General features: G+C 38.4%; 1 protein-coding gene across 6 annotated transcripts; it reads right to left on the reverse strand.

Annotated features, from left to right (window-relative positions):
• Positions 1–562: 562 nt before the first annotated feature.
• KRIT1 (KRIT1 ankyrin repeat containing) lies at positions 563–22633 on the reverse strand. 6 transcript variants are annotated; one of them, XM_055706770.1, is made up of 18 exons: positions 22499–22633; positions 21164–21235; positions 20113–20234; positions 19534–19693; positions 18095–18187; positions 17077–17206; positions 14735–14978; positions 14326–14441; positions 13752–13895; positions 12523–12679; positions 12129–12236; positions 10670–10826; positions 8176–8327; positions 7385–7551; positions 5408–5495; positions 3497–3703; positions 3077–3193; positions 563–2291 (listed from the first exon to the last, which is right to left on the reverse strand). In XM_055706770.1, the coding sequence occupies exons 3-18, from the start codon at positions 20212–20214 to the stop codon at positions 2223–2225; spliced, it is 2211 nt and encodes a 736-aa protein (XP_055562745.1). In that variant the 5' UTR covers positions 20215–20234; positions 21164–21235; positions 22499–22633; the 3' UTR covers positions 563–2222. The 6 variants fall into 6 exon arrangements, with proteins under 6 accessions (XP_055562745.1, XP_055562747.1, XP_055562743.1 ...); XM_055706772.1 differs by having other exon boundaries at positions 20911–21235; XM_055706768.1 differs by lacking the exon at positions 22499–22633 and adding an exon at positions 22353–22432.
• Positions 22634–22743: the final 110 nt, after the last annotated feature.

A 22743-nucleotide genomic window follows, 5' to 3' on the forward strand; every position in this document is an offset into this window, starting at 1 on the left:
ATAGATTAGCTATAGGAGTTGAGCCGAGCATCACTTGCTTACTTAAAGGTAGGATTTTGAGACTTGCCCCCTTCTGGCAGTGTTGTTTGTGTTTGGTACAGAGAGGAGGGCTGTTGCTACCAGTCTGTCTCTACAGGGTTTGGATTTCTCTCTGTTCCTATTTTTCATTTACCCACTTCTGGATGAAACGACTGTACTCACCTGCCTTCTCGCAGCAATAGTGGAAACTCCTACGCACCCAGCTGCAAGAAGCTTGCTAGGACTGCCTTAAATGAGCTCTCGCTACTTAATGCCCTCCACTGACACACTACATCTGCCAATTTCTGGTTTGCCATGACGAGCAGTCTTCAGTTCCCTTGATGAACGCCCGAGTGGTTTCCCACTGTGTGCTGTCTTAATTTGTAGTTGCCATGGGAGCCTCCCGATGATCCTCTCTGATGATCTTCCTACATACCTTGCATAGATGAGCCTGTTACAAAATACTGCCCTTTGGTAAGAACACCTGCTTGGTAAGACTGATGGCACTTCCATGCTGGCTGCAATAATAAAACCAACAAACATGACTTGTTGCAAACAATTTATTTAGTAATAAATAAGAATTCAGCAGAAAGAACTATACAGCAATAAGGCATATTAATAGTATTGTTAAATATCCAACTGATGTACATTTTAATGTTTTTCCTCTAGTTTTCTAACGCAGTACTATGTGAAGTATATTTCTGATAGCAGTGCCAAGTGATAACAAGGATGCGCTATGAAGGACCTGACTATTGCGTTATTTACCTTAAATAAAATACAACAACCCATGAAGATTTACCATTATTTATGCCTGTGAAGTTTAATTAGAAAAGTATAACTTGCTAAGATTACAAATTATGTCTCCTGTTCACTTTTTTAACTGCTTACTACTTTATTTCTTAAACTGTGCTTAATAGTAGTAAGGTATGAGTAAAGTCACTACACAACAGCACAGTTCCTAACATTCATATTAACTTTTATTTGAAAACTTAAGAAGCAAGTGCTAATTTTTATTTTTAAAAAAACTTCTTTACAAAATATTGCACACTGTTCTAGCATGCAGTTTACACGGAAGAAATAGTCAAGTGCACTTAAAACCCTGAAATACAACCAGAAATTTTACAAGATTTGTCTTACGGATACTGTTTTAACATAGGAGGATATGTTTCAGACTTCATAGGCTCCCACCTTACACTTGGGACCCAACTGGTTGAGATCCAATCCTGACTCTGCAAAGAGCAGGCAAAATGCTTATCCAGCTTCCTTGCAATATAAATCTTCATTCCTGCACTCTGCACTGCTTGTAGTCTCAAGAAACTCAAGTAATCAATCAGTAAGAAAATTAGTTTAACAGAAATAACTTAGTATCTCCTATATGAGTTTTCATTACTGCTTATGTGTTGCAATCCAGGGTAAGATTTATTAAACTTTCTGAAGTCCTCTGAGTAAGACTAATTTGTAAGTAAATCTGTTTCTCCCCCTCTTCCATAGACATATTTTATATTGCACAGCAAAAGTAAAAAACATTCTTTAAAAAACCCAAGCATGCTAAACATTTATATGGCTTCTGAATGTTTTTAAGTATTTCCCTTTTGACATCCTCATGCAATATTTTAGAATAAATATGAATACAAAGTATGAGAAAGTTACAAGTAAAAATAAAGCCAGTTATAACATTTGTCAGAAACCCATAAGAATGGTTTACCCAAAGTAGTCGCTTGAAGGTCTGACTGGTCTTTTAAGCACACTTATCAACAATACCTTAAAAATAAAGTGTGTCTACACAATACTGTTAACATATACAACCTCCTTAATGTTCCACAGAATAACATGAAAGGTAAACAGGTTAACTGAGACTTGCTTAATGGCACTGTCAGTCCCATAGTCCTCCGGGAACAAAAGCCTTACTTGATTCATGCTCGTCCAACTTGGTAAACCATTTACATTTCATTAGCTTTATTGGGTAAGCTCAAGCCCTACAATAGCTTATATATGAAACACAAAAATACTTATAAAAATAATAGATATGTTGTACAATTTTTTTAAAAAAATAAACCATGCAGCTTCTGTACAAAGTTAAAAAACTGTACAAATTGACTTTTCTATTGTGTAAAATTCATGTACATGGAAGTCTTCTGCTGTGATGAGAAGTAATTTTTTTGCTTAGCCATCAGATGTTGTTTTGTAACTATTGTTCATTTCCATCATTCACTTCGTTCACTTGGCATTAACTGGCCATTTAATTTCATCAGAAGCTTTACGACGAGACCTGCCTATATAAAGGTATACAATTAAATTCTATCAGCATTTCAGAACCATGACACAATCAAGTATATGACAGATCAAAGTAGATAAAAATAGTAAGATAAAAGCTGCATCACTTTAGAAATCAGGAAAATAAACCCTGGATTTTTCTCAGCCATCAGAAAGTGTTTCTCAAAACCTTCAAACAGTTCCCCTGTAACCACCTTAATATAACAGAATCAAAGGCAAGTACGGTCAAAGTATGCAAGGTACTCAAAGCTGTAATTTCATCAGAACACATGTTAGCATGGCATCTTACCACTGACGCAGACCATGAGTAAAACAGGCGTTTTCTATCAGACATCCACAAACACTATCACAGTTGCTGGTAGCAACTGCAGTGAAGTTGCTTTCTAACACTGCCTTCACAGACCCTTAGTTTTACTCAATATCAAACCCTGCCAGGTTTGAGAGCAAAGTTACCAGCTCCAACTCTGTGATTCGCATCATATTTGGAATTACCCTTAGAGTCTGAGGGATTGGACACATGCAACAAACAGTTTCAATTTTAAAAAAAAAAGTTTAATGATGACAAATGCATTTTATGTATTTTGAACCCTAAAGGCTTCACGTGCTAGGAAAATAAGCACCATTCTGCAATACTAAAAAGAAATTTTTAAGATCATTTTTGTGGGGGCTTGGCTTGGGCTTCTTTTATACTGTACAAGGGTGGTCAATCTCAAATGAGAAGAGGAACGTATCCAGTTTAGGAAACAATAATTGAGCATAAAGGATGAAAAATGACAATGCTTACCTGTTTGGTATGCACAATAAAGCTCATTTTATTTTCCAGACTATGGATTTGAAAACACGTATCTCCATCTCCCAACTGCCACATAAAGCAACCATACTTTAGGCTGAGGAGTAAAGCCTACAGTGAAATGTAGGAAACTGTCACTCAGAAAATATTCTCCATACTTACAAACTGAACTTTCCTTCATTCACTTAGACAGGATTCTGACTTAGAACAGAATGTTCCACAATCTAATTGTAGCTTATGAAGTAGTGAAGTGGAAAATTACAAGGCTTTCAGTTAGTATGTCTTATAAAATCTTAGAAATCTTCACAGTCAAGTTTAACTAAACAGCTGGACATGAAATGACTACTAGCACAAAGAATTCAAGATAACAGAATTAAGCTTAACAGTTAACACTGGCAATTCACTTAAGCTGACCTTCGTTTCCATGTTGAGGAGGTGCAGCCCTTTTACATTTACTCCTACGTACACTTTGATGACTTTATGGCTACTTGAACTTGCTTTGGTGAATATCTGTCCTGTGAAAAAAGCCGCTCCGTAAGTAGGAACTTCCCAGCAATTCTGCAAGAACATGCGCTGAAGGTGATGCATCTCTTTACTTACACCTTCACTGGTGCTGAGGTTCTAGAAATAAAGGAACGATGGCAATCAACAAGTCTTCCCAAATAGTTGTGGCTATTGGAAGAAAATCCACTATTTCGAGGAATTCTCACTGAACTAGTATTCCCGAAGTGCCTTCCCAGCAACTGTCTTGCTACTCTAAACCCCAGAGCAACAGAAAGGCCCAAATGTCAAAAAAGACTGAGGCAGAAAGCAGATACCTGTATGAGCCTCAGAAATCTGAGCCACAGACACCTCACCTGTGCAGGGCCCCCCAGTTTTGCCTCTCTCAGAAATATGATCAGCTCATCAGGGATAAGCACCTACGCACTCATCTGACATTAAACGCATCACTTAAAACTAAGCATTCTTCCTCCTTTAAGGGGTCCGATCCAGTGAGGCATCGTAAGATGAGCAAGTACCTTCCCCCAAAAAACATGGATTTTCTTTTTTCTTTTCTAAGCAAAACAGAGGTGCAGATTTCTTTTCTTTAGTGGAGTCTTCATTCACAATGAGACAGGCTTCTGTTTCGCCTTCTTCAGCAGTGTGAAACAGTCGCAACGAAGGATTGCAAGTGTTCCTGCCTCAAAATATACTGGTGTAAGGTACAGTAACAAGCAGAAAACTTGGCTGGGCCACGTGCAAGATAAGGCGGCACAGGCATAAAAGAGAGCACATCTTCAACAGTCAGGGGACCATGACTGTGGGTATAGTGTATGGGACCAACCTCGCTGGATCCACACTCTGCGTTACAGCTTACCTGAATTCTACACAGCTATTTTAAAAACGTAAAATATATGAGTATTTTTGGAACAAAAGATTGAAACTCTTTTCCCCTCCCCCCATCCCCTGCACCCCAATAATGGCCTAAGAACTGAAGTCAAGAAAGCTATGTTTATTCCTACATATTATGTGATACAAGAAAGAGCAGAGACTATGCTGCTATGCCCACAGTCTTAGAAAGACCACCATCATCCTCTCATTCATCTGTACTGGAAAGAACAGGAATGATCTGCTGGTTTCTGACAAAAACAGTGTAGGTACCAAGAGAAAGTTTGGTTTTAAGTAACCTCAGAAGACAGCCAAGGCCTGAAAACATTCCCTGGGTGCCTCTGCAGTGTTTCCTGGCAGCTACCTTTACTGATGCATGTCAGCCGGTACAGTTCTCCCTCTGACACACCTCACTTTTTCCATAATTTTTTATGAAGTTCACGAATTTAACCTTCAGGTGCCTATGACCCAGGCTGGAATCCACAGCCCTCAGTTAGATGTCTAATTTTACAGAAGCATCCCAAGTCCACATTTAAAAATTTTGCTCAATTAACTGCTCTGGTCAAAGGAGCTTGTGTGTGCAGATACACATGCTCACATCAGTAGCACTATCAGATCCCTAACATACAAGTTACACTGGCAAAAAGGACTGTGGATCTGTCGCTACAAACATGTGAAAATAAGTCAGAGTAGATTTTTTTACATGTATGTCTGAATTGGCAGTATCCCCAATACACAGTTGACACTGAAGATAAATTAACAGGTGACAATTATACTTTTAAGAAACAGATCAACTGTAACTGTACAAGAAAAACAGCATTCCAACAACCCATCCCAAAAATTCAGAACACACACATTTCTAGCTTTATATACCAGTCTTTTTTTTAATTAACTGACAACCAAACAGTCCAAAAATGTTTAAGACAGGATTTTCTACTACTTGATTATTTATCTTACCTTGTATTCATGAAGTATCCTGTTTGTCCAATGAGGAGCTTTACTTTTTAGTTTAGTGATTGGTACTATAGATTTAAGGTTTTCTTCACTAAGAGAAAAACAAAGCAGAAAAAAAAGTTTTTCTTCACTGAAAAAAGCAAGGAGAAAGAACACGTCTGACAATTTCTATCTTCGAGTCACATATTGAGCTAGACAGTCACCTCCTACTCTACTTTGCCTCATCAGGTGAGAAGCTTTCCTGAAATGTAAGCTAAGGCTTCCTAAGATATGATATAGTGTAATTCTCAATTAATGGAGATCCAGCTTTGTGTTACACACTTCGTGTCATGCATCATGGACACAGCAGGGAGAGGAAATGTTAGCAAACAAAAAACACTAAAGGGAAGCCTTTACTAGTTTGCTTTTATGCACAATTAAGGTAGTCTCAAAATCTAGTCATACAACTATGTCAGTAACTGCACATGTGATCTATCAAGAAAAAACCCTGCACACGACAATGCAACTTAATCTTTAAAGTCAAGGATACTCTGAAACAAACAAAAGCCTGGATACATTTTTGAAATGACCGGTCTTTTAATAAAGCGTTTATGTCAACGACAAAAAGAATCAGAATATAAACCTCTTCATCTGTCTGGAGAAGAACAAGCTGAGATACTTTCCAAGATCAAAATTTGAATATGGATGGAAAACATGCCCAGATGCCCAGGAGGCTCTTTATCTGGCCTAAACTCTCTTTCCAAGTAGTCCTGTCTACAGAGTCAAACACTTCCATGGAGCAGGATCAACTCAGAACCCCATTCCCGATTTGCCTCAGCATGGAGAGGACCAGTGCCCTGCAGCTGCTGGGATTCAGCAGGGGGTAGTTTTGTGTTAACCCCAGCTGCATTTAACTGCACACTCCTGCAGGTAGGCAGTCCCACTTAAACCCAGTTCTCCTTATGCTCAGTCTGCCAACTGTGTAACTCTGGGACAAGATGGGTCAACAGCTGAACCTACTGAACACCCCACCCAAACCCCAAACCCTTCCAGTGAGCTCATTCACCTAGCTCACTCTGTGATGGTATAGCCTCTACACCTGACAGAATGAAGGGAAAGGAATGAGCAAGCGCAGTCGGCCCTTCCAGAGGCAGCCCACACTTATATCAGAGTAACTATAGCAGAAAATGCACCCTGATTCACTGATGGCGGAGAACACAACCAAAAGAAAGGAAACCAAGACAGCTCAGTTGATGATGTGAATGACAGGAGATGAGAAGTATCGTAGTGTTTGAGAATAGCACAGCTGCTGTTACATGAATGAACTGAGGTGGAGATGGTAGGGGGTGGAGTGAAGGTACACACAGTAGAGAACTGGAATCCCGGTGGGCTCAGATGCTGCTGCAGAAATGTATGTGGGAAGAAAAAGTCGTATCTCAGAACAGCTCAGCTACTGTTGTGCTGGCAAGCAGAGAGAAGGGGAGGGGAAAGCACCATCTGGCAGAGCCCTACTGGTGCTATGTTTCTGACCAACTTAGTACAGCTGCTCACTACAAATGAGAGAACAGAAGTAATATCTCTGCATGGTCTGTGCTCTTCAAAGAGGGAGGAAAGCCAATCCCACAAGATGGAATAACTGGACACAGTAAGAAGTTAATTGAGCATTGTCCAAAGTCTCAGTCCCATCAAAACCCTTCATTCACATGAATACTATTACTCATTTTGGTATTACTGTATCTCAGTATAGAGTTATATAGACTCAGAATACAGGACCTCCATCCCTCTGCCTGGGATTGCAATGATTAAGATTAATACATTTTTAAGACCCCTGTCCAGGTTCTATTAACGCTGTGAGGGTTATGTGATTACTCTGAACTAGACCTCAGTGATGAAGAAAAATAATAAATATATCATACCTAAAAATCAAGAGTTCCATAGTAAGTGCTATCTAAAAATACTTAATCTAAAAGCATGATTTAAGTTTTAAACACACATACTTACTTTAGAAAGCCCTGTTTGTGCTTCTTGCTCTCGTAATTTCCATAGACTATTTGTAGAAGCAGGCTTGCCAGTGTGATCAACTTGGCATCAGGTGATGTATAGAAACCTTTCAGTAAATTATATCTGGCTTCATCAAAAAGGATAAGAATAGCCAATGGATCTTCAATCTATCAAAAAAATTTAAATAATATGATTTCTTTGTAAAAGAAAATAAGCCTAGAAACTATAACTAGATTTTCTCACTGATTCAGAGACAGACGACAAAGGTGTGATCCTGACTGAAGTGTACATTTTAGTAATGTGTTGTAATAGAAAAAATGATACGTTCATTGGTTTAGTTCAACACTTCACTGACCTAACACACAAATTAAAGGTGACTAGCATACCATGCCCAATCAAAAGGTTCACAGAAATACTGACGTCTGTGGGCTTTTTTCTCCCATTAATCTATTTTGAATAATATATCTAAATAATCCCATAGAAATTGAGCAATTAATATATCTTAAAAATCACAGCACAGGAAGAGAAAGAAAACTGGGCAGGTTGTCTTTAGCTGTATGACAGACAGATAAAGACTGAGACACACGACTTATGACAAACCAAACCGTGGCGGGGAAGGCAGGAAGGAAAGAGAGAAGAACCTGAAGACTCAAACTAGTACAAAAAAGGAGAGGAGAGGTCAGGTTTAAGTAAGTTTGGAAATTACTCCAGTCATTAAACCCACTGAGTGTTGATAGTCAAAGCATTCTGACTCTGACCATGATTTCATGCCATCACTTCCAAGTGCAGACCTTTTTTTCTATTTCCAGTGGAAGTCTCACATCTCTTCTCAGGAAAAGCTGTGAAGTTTCCCTTTGAGGATCCAAGTTTGTCAGTTCAGTGAATATTTCAGGCCAATCTCGAATATGCTGCAAAGGCTTGTGATATGGCTTCAGCTGGAGGCCTGAAAAATAAGAGATTTTGGTTTTAGATAAACAGAATAACCCAGCACCCCCCCATATATACACACACACATATATATGTATATGATTAAATGCTGCACCAAAACCAGAGTATCTGAAACTAAGGGCTCATTAACAAACATTTTCCCCTGTGTTTTCTAAACTGCCATAAAAAAAGGTTTTGAAAATATGGATTTATTGACAAAACTCTCAACATCAACTCACTAAATGCACTACTGGTGAACCTCTGTTATTTTCAGCTTCTCAAGAGTGAAGTGGTATTTAAAAATTTAATGGAATACCAACACAGACCTTAAGAATGCAATAATAAAACATTAGAGACTGTTGTTTCAATTATTATGGGAGAAATACAAAGTCCAGTGATCTTATTTCTGACAGAGAAATACAGATATAGCTTATCTTATAAACACATCTGCCATTTTTGGATATATATATAAACCATGAACTTTTCAGAACAGGCTTTTTTTTAAAAAAAATCTGTAAAATGTCTTTATTCTTAACAGGCTACAGTCATTCAATGCTTCATGTTCTCCTGTGTATATGAGAGCTGAGAAATTAATACAGAGCTTTTTACTACAGTTTTACTATGTACTAGAGGTCCAAACCTTCAGTTATGCTTATTCACTTACCCTGCCTGTCCTTGTGATTATTGCTTGGCTGTTTCCTAGTAGTGAGGAACTAGAAGGCTGTGTCTGCCTCACCCTCGCTGCTCTGGCTTTTACACTGTGACATTTCACATTATATGAAAAATTTCAAAGGACATGTAACAGCGCAACATCTTTTCACTGAGAATAATCTGTTCACTCAACTTATCCATCTTACTTTCAAACACAGAAAAGTGTTATCTGTCCTACAAACAAGAAAACTACAGGCTTTACAGTTGTACACAAACTGCAATAAATACTTTTTATAATTAAATTTGTCCAGTAGTTGTTTGAAGCTGTGAATCAGCAGCTGACATTTTCAAACTATGGCAAAGTATCTAGATAATTACTTGGTTTTAAACAATGTAGTGAGCTCTTCCCCTCAAATGCAAGGGTAATACTTCAATGATTTCAGTAAAACACGACATATGTATTTAGAAAAGGCACAAGCAGGGAGACTTCAACACCCAAAAACTTCCTTTTCCTCCAGACATTAACATCTATGTTTAACTGGGGGTTACAGTAGCCATGCGGCATACAGCAAAGTAAAAAGGCAAATGGCGTGACACTGGGAGAAAAAGATTTTAAAAGAATGAAGAACAGATATCCTGCAAAATTTATAGATAAAAAGAAAAAATAACAATGCCACTGTAGTGGAAGATTGACAATAGTAAATAAAAATTTAAATGCAAGGCTTCTGTGTTAATGGCACTTGCAACACAGTATCCTACCAGACCTGAATTATGCTTTGTAAATCCATTATAATGTATCCCATAGCTTTCTTGTTCCAGCAGTACTGTTTACTATGTTTTCTGACAAAACACAATCACTTTTGTGGTCCTACTTACCTTTTGCTACATCTCAAATTACAACTATAAATATACTTTTTATTTAGATCATAAATACCAAAACATACAGCAAATGTAATTATGTTTTGCATCAGAATTTCCTTCCACCAAATATATCTGAAAACTTGTTTATCAAAAATCATTTTGGTGCAAATCACATGAAAATTCATATCATTAAAGGACCTAATGAAAAAATATTTATCAGCTTTACTTTAATTACTAGTTTTAAATAGATTAAATATTGGTAAACACAACTACATGCATCCAATTTCAGATGCTCTGGGAAGAAAAATACTACTAAAATCAGGGTAAGTTAGCAGTAAGGACTATGACAGCAAATGTGCCTTGTAACAGAAAGGCAGCCTGGACTAGCCTCATCTTCATCTAGATGAAGTACATTCTAGATGCCACAGTGACACAGGGTCAGACTATTGCAAGTACCCAAAAACCTAAACTGGAGAAGCTTTCTATAGCTGTGAAAGCACAGTTTGGAGACACCAGGCTGTAAAAGCTGGCAGTTGATCTACTGGAGGAAAGCTTAAGCAGAGGGAATAGAAAACCTGGTCTCACTCCCTATGCAAAAGATAGAAAGAATGAGACCTACAGGCATTACAGAGGGTCTGGCAGGGGCAAAGTGTATCAACAGACAGTCTAAGTACGAATTAACTTGTAAAGGATGTCTTTTAAAAGCTGATGGAAAGAGGTTAATACAGAACTGTGAGAGAGGATGTTTCCTGTTTTCCTAAGGAAATACTATTTTTTCTAAAGGCAAGCAGAAATTAAAAAAAACATTACAAGCTCTCGAGTATAATGATCTTCCTTGTTACTTACTGAGGTTCTCAGAACAGATCCAGATAGTGAAGTACTGCTGAGTTTCTTGAGACAAACGCATTCCCTCCATTATCTGCTGTACAGTAGTATTGTTTCCATGTTTCAACTCCACAGAGCGGTATGACCCATCCATACGATAAATTCGTGCTTTTTCATACTACATAAAAATTTAAACATATTAAACAAATATATTGGTGCTTCTGAAAAGCAATTTTACCATAATTAAGCAATTAATCCATACTGTTGAGAAAAAGAACAACTCCTGCAGATTTACTATTTATCAAAACTGCTTGTTTCATGTCCTATGCAAATTCTTACACTGTGCTGCTTACCACAATAACCCCAAGAAAGATCTTATTGATACTTTGAGGACTTCACTTCTGTTGAACTCAAAGGTAAGCAGGCACTTAGAAGTTCCCCAAGGGATTTGGGCTCAAGCGCCTATGCATGTCCTGAAACGTCTACCTCACTGTTAACTCACAGGTTATGAATGATTCCCCTCATCAGTCTCTACTAAAGACTTACTTTTCAGACGGAAGAACCACCCTTTATGCAGACCCCAGTACAACAAGAGTACAATTTCACTAAGGTCTTTTAGCACTTCTATAATATTACTACTAATAAATAACTTTCCCCTTCAGAACTCCCACAGCTTTCACTGAATTGCATATGGGCCCGGAGTATGCCTCCTGTGAGACGTAATTCTATGTAAAACAGATGCCTAAAGCATATACACACAAGTCATAAATCCATGAAATGTCTTGTTTTCATCTAACAGGTTAAATGTTTCTGCCATTTGACCAACTGCATAATAAGACCCCTAAAATAAAGGAGGTCAATTCCCTTCATTAATTATTTTGGAAAACTCATTCATATAGACTGAAATGAAAATAATTTAAAACATCTTGAAAAATCAACAGGTTTACTGCCACCTGCCTACAGAGATACAAGTTGCATCTGAAGTCAAAGAAACGCAACAAGCGGTTTTGTATCATTTGGCTGATTCTAAATCTACTTCAGAACTAGAGGAATCACATCGTACGCTTTATTTACTATCCTAGCTCGATCTCCACTGACTGCCAAGGAAGCCTACGCTGACTAACTGATGTAAAGCTTATTTTGTAGAACCCTACATTTAGCCAGCTGAACGCTCCTTCTAAGGATGCCACCGCACAAAGCAAGCTGATGGTTATATGATCAAAAGCAGACAAAAAATCAGTAGCTGACATTATTGATACTTCTACAAGTAAATTTAAAAATCATGTTTAAAGTCTTGCATATATTTCTCGAGCAATATAGACAGAAACATTTAGAGACAAAACGTTAGTTTGTCAATATTTACACTAACAATTTCAGTATACTGCACATTTCCAATAGCAGCTATGTCAGCCTAGCTCTTCTACAAGTTTGTGAGTAAATTAAATATAAACTTGAAACTATTTTGAAAATAAACTCATACAGGTTTATTTATGGCTTCCTTCAGCAGTTTTGCAGTTTCTTCCCACTCATTTTGTTTGTTCTCTTCACAGACATTCAGCGGAGATCTTCCTTGTTGATCAGTAATATGCTACAAACAGAAACAGAAACACTGGTAATACATTGTTTTCACTGGAGATAGGTAAAGCATGTACACATTTTTTGAGATAATTAAAATCCTTGATCCTACAGTTCAAACATCTAATTGATACACAATGGGAAAGTAGAGGTAACAGAAGATAATTAACCATTCTTTGGTAATCTCTCAATAGCATCATTATGTTTACACATCATGATCTCGACACAAGATATCTCACACACACACAAGCTAGAAACTGTTGCTAAAACTTCTGTTTCTATACACAAATAGAACTCACTCTGTCGATTTCCGGATGATTTAGCAGAATTTGTACTATTTCAGCATGCCCACCTCCAGCAGCAAAATGAAGAGGAGAGCTAAGTTGGCCATTCAAAAGATTTGGATTGCATTTCCCTTTCTCCAAGAGCATTCGAGTGGCTTCAACTTTTCCATACCTGTAGACAGGTTTTAAAGCAGAACAGACACAGCAAATGTAAAATAAAATCTTTTTTTCCAGATAGTTCTAAATATGGAAAAGTATTCCCATGCTCAAGTTTTTAGGTTTGAAAGGACACCAAAGACAATGCAACATTAATATTTTCAGAAATTAGTATCAGTTCTGCACCATTTTGGTAACCATTGGTCTAGTAACCGTTTATTGGATTAATTACAGACAAACCGAACCTTACGTTAAACTAGCTAATTTTGGGTAGTTGTAGCAATTCAGTCATGGCAAAACATAATTCAGCCTTGCCTGAAAAAAAAAATACTCTGTGTGAGAACCAGAGTAAAGCTTCTGATTGTCATGCAGATGGATCCTGAGGACTCTTAAGCCTCATGCTGATAACTGGTAAATCTTGCGTATACTGTTTATGTAAGCTTTCTGAAACACTACAAATCAACTATTTTTTTTATAGCCAAGTTTGATTTTGATGTTATTCATATCATCAGACACTACTATAAATACAAAAGACTAACTTGCATAAAATAAAAGCATTTTTACAACTGAGGAAAGCTCTCAAGCACTTACAGATTAAAACATCATATCTCATTAAAACATCAGAGAAGTTGACCTCTGTAGGTCACCTAGTCCAGCTTCCCACTCAAAGCCTGACCATCATCAAAATGTGCTCAGCTCAGCTATGGCTGTGCTGTAAAACTGCTCAGAGCCTTTAATGAACAAAGACTGTGAAAGTTACCACACTAAACCAGACCCAATGTCTCCAACAGGAACTAGAACACATGTTTCAGGACAGATACAAGAGGCTATAGATAAGTGTTTGATGATTTGATTTCCACACCTGGTCTCCTCTGAAACCATTCAAACTGAAATTACCTCAAAACCTGAAGCAATCTTTCTCTTCAGAAGGTAACACTAACATATATTAGAGTCAAAGTGTAACAAGTCTAGAGGTTTTTTTTATTACTTATTTTTGTGTCTATATGACAAGTTACATAAATGATTAGTGATAAAGAATCATGATAACAAGCGTGCATTTGACTGGCAACTATATTAATTTGACTCACCAGCATGCATAATGAATAGGAGCCCAGTGGTCACTATCTAACTGATTAACAGAAAACTTTTTATCCAGAAGGTGGCTTAGTAAATCAGAGTCGCCTTCACAAGCACTGCGGTGAAGAGGGAAATCATCTACCCACTGGTGTTCTCTATGAATTAGAAGGGGAAACAAGAGGAAAACACAGATCAGAAATATTTCAATAGTTGAGAGCATCAACTTTTTTTAAATCATAAACATAGCACTAACTAGATCTACACGAAGAACAAAAATGAAGCTCATGCAGCTAGAACGTGCCAGTATTCACACAACTAGTATTTTCATCATGCAGTAGTCAAGCCACAGCTGTAATAATTATGCTAAGAAATGCTTCCCTAATGTTTATAATTTAAACCTTTCTTGATCCATCCTTTAATTGTTGTGTTTCATTACTTACAGACTTCAAACAGAATTTTTTTAAAATATTTGTACAATAAAGCCCTAAGGTAAGAAGAATCTCACTCTGACCAGGTCTACCAAGTACTACTGTAATAAAACAAAACAAAAATATCCATTAATGAAAAAAGAATGTAACATAATACTTGTCCTCTGTGACACTGCTCATGCTACGTTGCCACTTTTCTCTTTTAGGAATCTGAATCTTTGAATAGTCTGGGGCTCCGAGGCCGAAGTATGGATTTATTACCACTTTGTCAACCTGTGAAGACATAATTTAAAGCACAACTGAAAAAATACCTTATTGAGATTTGCCTAAACAATCCCCCATCCAGGCTGAATATTCTCTTGAAACAAGTTATGACTAACATTTTGCAATTAACAAGAATGATGTTCAAATATGAGGATTTTAAAAACCATTTAGCAGTAAGTGTGCAATAAAGAAATCTGATTATATCAAACATAAAGCACACACTCATATCAAATAAATGAATGAATTGTAAAATGAAAACATATGTATGTTCCACAAATATAAAACGAAAATATAATTCTTACCCTATTGGTATACTGAAGGTCAGATCCAAACAAAGGATTATAAATACACGTATCTGCTTTCTCCAGTGCCAGCATTTTACTTTTTATTTCCAGGGCAGTATAGCCCATATGTAATGAGCTCTCTGTCTGACCAGGTTCTATAGCATAGGCTGGGTTTATCACATTTGTTTTAATTCTCTCAAGAGGAGATGGTCTGAATAAAGCTGGGATAGAGTGAGACTGGGTGTGCCGTTCATCCAACCACCTGCAGGACAGAATGCGCAAGTAATTTATTTTCAGACAGAAAAGGACTATTTTGGTCATGCCTGTCCATTATTTTGTTTGAGTAAGGGTTGCATGTATGATAATCACATATTTTAATTAAAAACAATTAATTATAAGCTGCACAGCCGATTTTGTAAGACTAAATTAATCCCCAAACACAGTATTTTTTAACCAAGTATAGTTAAGCAAATATATTTGCTCAGACACATTTCCTGCTAATACAAACTCTAAGAAAAGGAAATTATAAGCTAAACTAAGTGTAACATTGGTTATAGAAAAAACACTTAACCACACCAACACGTCACCGTTTTGTGTACTTTCAGTACTTTCAATAATCTCAACATACACATTTTGAAACTTAAAGCATTTTTTTAAGGATGATTTGAAGTTTCAATATCTGTGCTGACTTAAGTCTTCTAACTTATGTGTTTCATTAGGGAGAGTTGGAAAAAGACAAAAAATCAGAAGGTCCAGTTTTTGAACTGCTAAGCCTCTTTCAGATAGGCTACCACCTGCCTTTTCACAAAGCTGTGCTGGTTATTCTCTTTTAAGTGCTCCCCTACTGTCAGTACAGAAGGGCTTTAGAGCCCTCTTACTCTGAGCTACTGGGGGCAGTCAGCACTGTACACTTGCTGCATTTTTTTCTGCCACATAAAACACAGGGCTCAGGACAAGTTATTCATCTCAGGTTTTGTATAAATGTATTCTCACTAAATTGCTGAATTATTTTAGTGTTATGTTGAATGGGGCACATTTTAACTAAGGGTCTAAAGCCAGGTTTGTATTTAGGTTTCTGCATGTACTTTCTCTCAAGCCTGAGATAAACACGTGCTTTGCTGGAACATATAAATTCCGTTTAGAGAGTTAGCCTGGAAATACAGAAGAAGTAGTACATGCTCTGGAAAGATAGATCCACTGACAGACCACTTGGATCTTGTCTGTCCCAGAACCATGTGTAAGAATGGCAGAACATGGCTTGCAGTTCACCACGTATGCTTAGGCCTGGATTTTTAAGTCCCACCTCCAAGCTATCACGTACTGCAAAAGCTGTATTTCCTTCACTTATTCACGGTCCTACTGGAAAGGAGGACTGTAAAATTGCGGTCATTGCGCTATAAACACCCTCTTGCCTTCCTGAGGGATTTTCAGGCTTTTCCTCTATAAACAGTTGGTAGATAAATTTGTTACAGTAGTTTGAATCTTTCAGAAGTGTTTCAGATTACATACATACAGAATAATCAATATAAACTATTTACTATTACACTGCCAAGGCTTCTCGCACAACTGTAAGGCTTGTAACACATTTTAAGCAGAGCTTAGAGTCTGAATGCATTCATTAAGCAGCAAATAAGTCTAACTGGCATGATGGTATACATGCAAATATTATGACTCTACCAATAAAACTGTAAAAACCCTACACACAGAATCTTTGTAGATAATAGCCTAACTTATAATTAATAACTTACAATTCTGCATGTTAGCCAAGATTTTCAGCTAACTTTATTAATGCAAATAAGTTCACACGTAAGTATATCTGCTATTTATTTGTTAAGGGTACATTAAAAAGACCAAAAAACTGCTCACATATTCAATTTTCAAACTACTATAAATCTGACTAAACAAATAATCACCTTCTGAAAGTTAACTCCCCACTGCGAATAAATTTGTATGGCTGGGGAAGATGCGCTCCCTTTCTAAAGGGAGGTTTAGTTTAAAGGTAAGCATGAACATTATACAATTAACAGGGTGTTTTTACTACACTGGCAGATACTTTTAAAGGTCGCTTTTAAAAGATTCATCATTAGTATATGCTTGTACAAAACATTCACTGTGAGCAAGAACCTGTAAAAAGCCACTTGATTTAGATAAGCACACCATTCTTGAGTTTGCAAAAAACTTTTTTAGAAAGATTTAGATATTTGCTGTCAAGGTTTCAGTTTCTGATAAACAAGAACAAAATAATGTGATATCACAATGATTTCCTTCTTAATCACAAGAATGCTATAAAAACTATGTGCTACATCTACAAATTATCTTAACTTGTTTTTTAACATATTTTTACTGATGAAATTTCTTACTTATCCAAAGCAATTAACATTTTTGCAGTAAGCGTAGCAAAATGGGTGCTGGATTCACTGCAGACTCTCATGATGTCTTGTAAACAGTAGAACACAGGGCATCCAGGACTGTATGCGTATTTCGTATTATCTAAAAAGAAAGCATACTCTGAAGACAAATCGATGAGAAGAACCTTATTTTCCCTTCTGCATCTTTTGCAGTTACACGCTCTTGAGAGCACTTTCTAACTCTGGCTACAATAACTTCATTTTTTCCAAATGACAATTGATAGAAATTACATACAATCCTTACAGAACAATTCACAACCCAACAGAGCAGCCTTAAAAACCTTAAAAGCGTTCAGCTGCTATTTCATCAGTGTGATCAGCTTCATCTAAAAAATTAATGCAAAATGTATTCTGTTGCCAGAAAAGAAGAATAGGACTCAGGACTAGAAGAGGTATTTATTGCCACTGGTATCTCCACAATGGTATTTATTTGATAGGTTTTAAGCATAAAAACTATTAGTAAGGCAAAAATGAAGGAGTTTCCCCAAAAGCACAAAGACTTCCACTTCAGGCTTTTTTTTTAAAAAATACTTTCCCGACAAGCAATTTACTTTGCCTTCTAAAGACATTATTTGCTATAACTGTTCACAGACTTCAGGGAGTATTCTTTTCTGAGTAAAGAACACTGAACTGAATAGAGTATCTGTCTCATACTTGCTTTCAGTAAATTCTATACAAGTTAACGCATATGTTTTTACATATAATCAAGTGAACAAATACAGCTTAAAACAGAAGTATACTATTGTTACAGAAACAAAAGTAATACATTAAAAAACAAGGGTTTTTTTCCTTAATTCTAAGTAACTTTTTCAAGTTTAGTGTACTCAGGGAGAGGTTTCCACTTGAATGCAACTTTTAATGCTTAAATACAGAAAAAGCCATATTATCATATTCACAAAAATCCTTAATAACACTTCAACTGAACTTCTGCTAAAATGGGTACAATTTCAGAAATTATGCTCAACGTTACCTTTCACAACAGTTGGAACAATGTAAAGCGATGCCTCCTGGCCTGCCTTCTCTCCATCAAGAGGAAACTTCTTCATTAACACTACACGCTTTCCTAGCACAGTATTAAAAAAAGCCAAATTAATTAATTAACCAACAAAACAAAAAAAAAACCAACCAACCAACCAATAAAACCTAGAGTTTGCCATCTGAAAGCTTACCAGACTCAATTTCCCTATTTCTGAGAAGAAAAAAATTATAACTATGAAATATATAATCTAAAGCAAGTTAAGAAAATCTAAATACATATTTAAAAATAGACCATAAATATGCATATATATATATATCAATTAACATGAAAAATGCAATTGATTTTTTCATAGCAACTTTTCTATATCCCCGACTTTTCATAGCATTCACACTCAAAATCTTTAGGTTAAACAAGATTCTTTTTGAAGTGGGAAAGCGTGCTATAGTTGCATGCTATATTCCATGTTAGGGTCTATGCTTTTTTATATGTAGTGGTATGACAGTATTTTCCTCCTTTGTTATCCTCCCTTACACTCTTACCGAATTCAGCATTTTGTTTGCTTTTCTGATCTCACTTGCATACTTTAGCAGTGGCCACACTAAGCTATGCATATTAATGCTTCAGCCCTCTGTTAAAGTCAATTTAAAACTCTCTAAACCATGGAAGAAACAGTTTTTGCTTTTACTAGGTATTCCTCATCCAGCCCCAATTACTGCCACCCACAACATTCTACCACGCAACCAGCTAGTCCTTTTCTAAATTGTTAGCACTGCATTGCCTTGTCTGAACTAACAACCCTCCTAGTATAACTTTACTTACAAAGCAGAGATGAGATACACAGCAAAAAACCATGCTTTAGTCAGTACAGTTTATACCAATCTGGAAATGAAATATGCTGGCTAAAACAATTTTTGTCAGCACAAGCATGAGGTTCTTTGCTAGACCAGCTATGCAACAACAGCAAAAAAGAAAATGTACTAATCAAATTATATCTGTAAGTGGTAAATTATGCCAGAAATATTTTCATGTAGATACTGCCTACTGAATGATGCTGGCTTTAGAAAAGACTTTAGAAGCAATCTATTCACTAGTTCAAGTCAAGTTTTAGCTGAAATTGAGGATAAAAAAGCCACTTCAATCCAGTTTACCAGAACTTTAGCTACAAACCTCAATTTGAGATGAAGAAGTAGTACAGACAAGAAAAGTTTCACTTAATAAAAATAATTTAGTAAGCATTTTATAAAGATAAAAGGAAAAAAGGTAAATTAATGGTTTTAGCTGTATAGTTGGCTTGCATTTTTTTAATGAACCTCAAAACATTCGTTCTTTTTTTTAAAAACTAATTTCATGCTTTTGCATGTTTCCATGCCCATTTAATTTTTAAAGTATTTTTATAGAGCTATCAACCACAATTTTTTTTTTTTTTTTACCTTTAATGCCCTGATTGGCTGGTGAAATTGGTTTGGTGGCTTCTAATACATAATCCAAGATGCTCTGAGTTATCTCAGTGCCTCCCTGCAGTTTAGTTTCCAGCAAAACTTTCTTTCTTTTTTTCTTTTGGCCTTCAATGGGAACTTCAAGCAATAAAATCTTCAAGCAATAATGAAACCAAAGGAGTTTAAGTACAACTGAAACAAGCACAGAACTTGTTGTTGTTGTTATTTACTGTATGACTGTAAAAGCAGTAACAAAATTCAGAAAGTGCTGAATGTGGAGGAGCAGGACGGCAAAGTCAGAATGACCTCCATAACAGTAAGGTTAAAGAGAAAAAGACCAGGCTGTACCCTTGTAATGAGCAGCCCGCAGGGCAAGAGGCCCTGAAATGAAATGAAACACAAATATATTACAAAACCTTAAAGTGTTCAAATACCGTAAGGATGGGGCAATGCATAGTAGGTATATGACATACATGGAAATTATTTAAATATTTTATTGTCACATTTTCTCTTCTAGTTTAAGTAAAAATTTTTTTAAAACATTAATAAATACAAAAATTTAAATAGTTTTACTTCATAGGATTTAGCTCGATATTCCCGAGAATTCAGGCTAGCAGTATTTTTTGGACGAATCACAGCAACATATGCATCTCCAATGTTTTCTGGGTTTCCCATTTCGCCTTCTTATTTTATCACTGGAAACAATGAATAAACAGAAAGTAAAGGTTCAGTTAAAAAAAAATCCAACAGCATGATAAAGTTCAGGATGCAGTATTTATATCCACTGATTCCTTGCATTATTCATTTATTGCTCTTTAGCTGAAGAAATATCAATGGCTGATATAATTCTGTTTCCCTTTCATGAAAGGGGAGAATTCTATATCACATAGATGTAATACAAATAATCTTGTTCTTTAACCCATTTTAAAAATAAAAATAAAGTATATTTTTTTCCCACTTTGTAACTATCTTCCCCTTTTTGCAAGCTAGCCATAATGTCAGAGAAATTCAGGACTCTGAAGAATATATGAAATGGAAAAGAAAACCATTCTAAAGTGACAAGGCACTGTAATTTGTATGTGCCATAACAAAGTACTCCATTTCTGTGAGTTCCACAGGGATTTCAAGAAAATACCTGATTCTGCTTGCCCGCCACCCCCACCAGAAGTAGAACACCATCTTCCCTACAGCCCAAGTAACAAAGCTGATGAAAATGAACTATAGTATGGATTAATTTACTTAGTTTTACTTCAGTGAAGCTGCAAACTGATGCACAATTAATTCAAACACAGAGCTTCTAAAAGGAATAAATCTTTAGTTTTTGCAGAAAGTGGACGCAGGTTTTTAGATGTAAGACAAAAGCTTGCTTACCCTTCTGTTTAACCCCAAGTGACAATTCCAGTAATCACAAAATTTTATAAAAATGATAGGGAAAACGTCCAAAGGCTAAATCATGTATCAGATTTGAGAAAGGTCATGTCTGGCCATTAGCACCTTCCAGATAATCATCTGCTTCATCTGCAAATGAACTTCCTGTCATTCTATATCATCCCTAAGCACATGCTTTTTGCAGACTTAATCCCTCCACAAAGATTTTGGATGTTACTGTTTCTAGCTTCTTCACCTCTTCTAGCAGAAACAAAGGTCTTCAGAGTCCCGTGCCCTTAGTCCAGTATTTTTGCTGGCATCAGACTACCTGAAAACATATTAAAAAACCCCAACGTAAGTAACAGCATGCACATTTTCACCTTTGGTTAAGATAAATACATTAGAGGATTTAATGGTGGTACTTGAACAATAATATCCATGTAGAAATACCTGTTGATTTGCATTACAGTAGCACCTAGAAACGTTAAACAAGCAAGGTGCTGACTTGTGAGAGCTTGTACTTCGGGATATTAGGAGTTTTGAAAGCAACAAGAACCAACCATCCCTTACAGGCAGCTGAGGAAGGTGTGCTCCCTGGGTTTCCCTACAGGTACCAGGATATACCGGGTTTGGGTCACAGGTTGCGGGAGGGATCCTGCACAGACAGGGCTGGGCCACCTGGGTGGCAGGTGGCACAGGCAGCGGGCGAACTCCTTCTGTCACTGCTCTGTACTAAATCCTGAGCGGGACGAGAACGTCTGGTTCACATTAAGAACTACGGTATGACTCCAGAAAACAAAAACAGAGGATGAAGAAGAGTGGGGTTGCAAGGGCAATAAAGATGTCCACCTTCAGAAGGCACCACCAGTGAACTGATCCTGACCAAATCCGGGTGCCAACAACGCGTCACCCTCCCAAGGGAGGCAGGTCTAGCGAACACGCCTCAGACGGGCTCCCCCCAGCGCCGCCGGCCTCGCCCCCTCCCACAGCGCGGCCCGCCGGCCCCCCGCCAGCTCCGGACCCGCCGGGACGAGGCGGCGGGCGGCCCCCACCGCCCCACGGGGACACGCGGCCACGCCACCCCCGCGAGGGAGGCCGCCCCGCACAGGGAGCCACGGCGAAGGCCTCGGCCTCCCCCGCAGCGCTGCCTCGGCCAGGCGAAACCGCCGCCACGGAGGGAGACGGCCGCCGACCGCTGAGCACGGCGAGCGGGCAGGGGCCCCGCGCCTTCCGTACCGCCCGCTCCGGCCGCAGCCCCCCCGCCGCTCGGCGCCTCACGGCCGGGAAACGCCCCCCCGAACTTTCCCGGTGGCGCCCTGGAGCCGGGCCCCGGAGGGGTGCTCACGCCGCAGCCTGGCGGAGCGACAACGGCTTCCACGTCCCCGGGACGGCCCCATCGGGGCGAAGGGCAGCGCCCCGGCCCCGCTCGCCCGCTCCCCCCTTGCCTTCCTCCAGCGCCTCGCCTGCCGCCCCATCCTCTCGCCGCGCCCGGCACCCAGGCCCCTCGTCCCGCCCCGGCCCGGCCCCGCCCCGCTCCCTCCCCCGGCTCGGCGGATCCGCTTCCCGTCGGACCCCCGCGGGCCTCGGCTACCGATGAGTTTCCGGGTCGGCGGCCTGAACTTCTGCTGCTGCTGCCGCCGGTTGTTGACCGCGGGCGGAGAAACAAGCAGAGAGACCGCGCAGCGGCGCGGGCCGGGAGCATGAGGCGCTGCTGGCAGGCAGGGAGGCGCTGAGGTGAAGCGGCCGCCTGGTCCCGAGGAGCGCCGCCGGCAGCTGTCAGCGCCGCCACGCCGCCAGGAGCCGCCGCCGAACAAAGGAGCAGCGACACAGCGGCAG

Source organism: Falco cherrug, chromosome 4 (assembly GCF_023634085.1).
Source record: "Falco cherrug isolate bFalChe1 chromosome 4, bFalChe1.pri, whole genome shotgun sequence".
In the NCBI taxonomy this organism is placed as follows: domain Eukaryota; kingdom Metazoa; phylum Chordata; class Aves; order Falconiformes; family Falconidae; genus Falco; species Falco cherrug.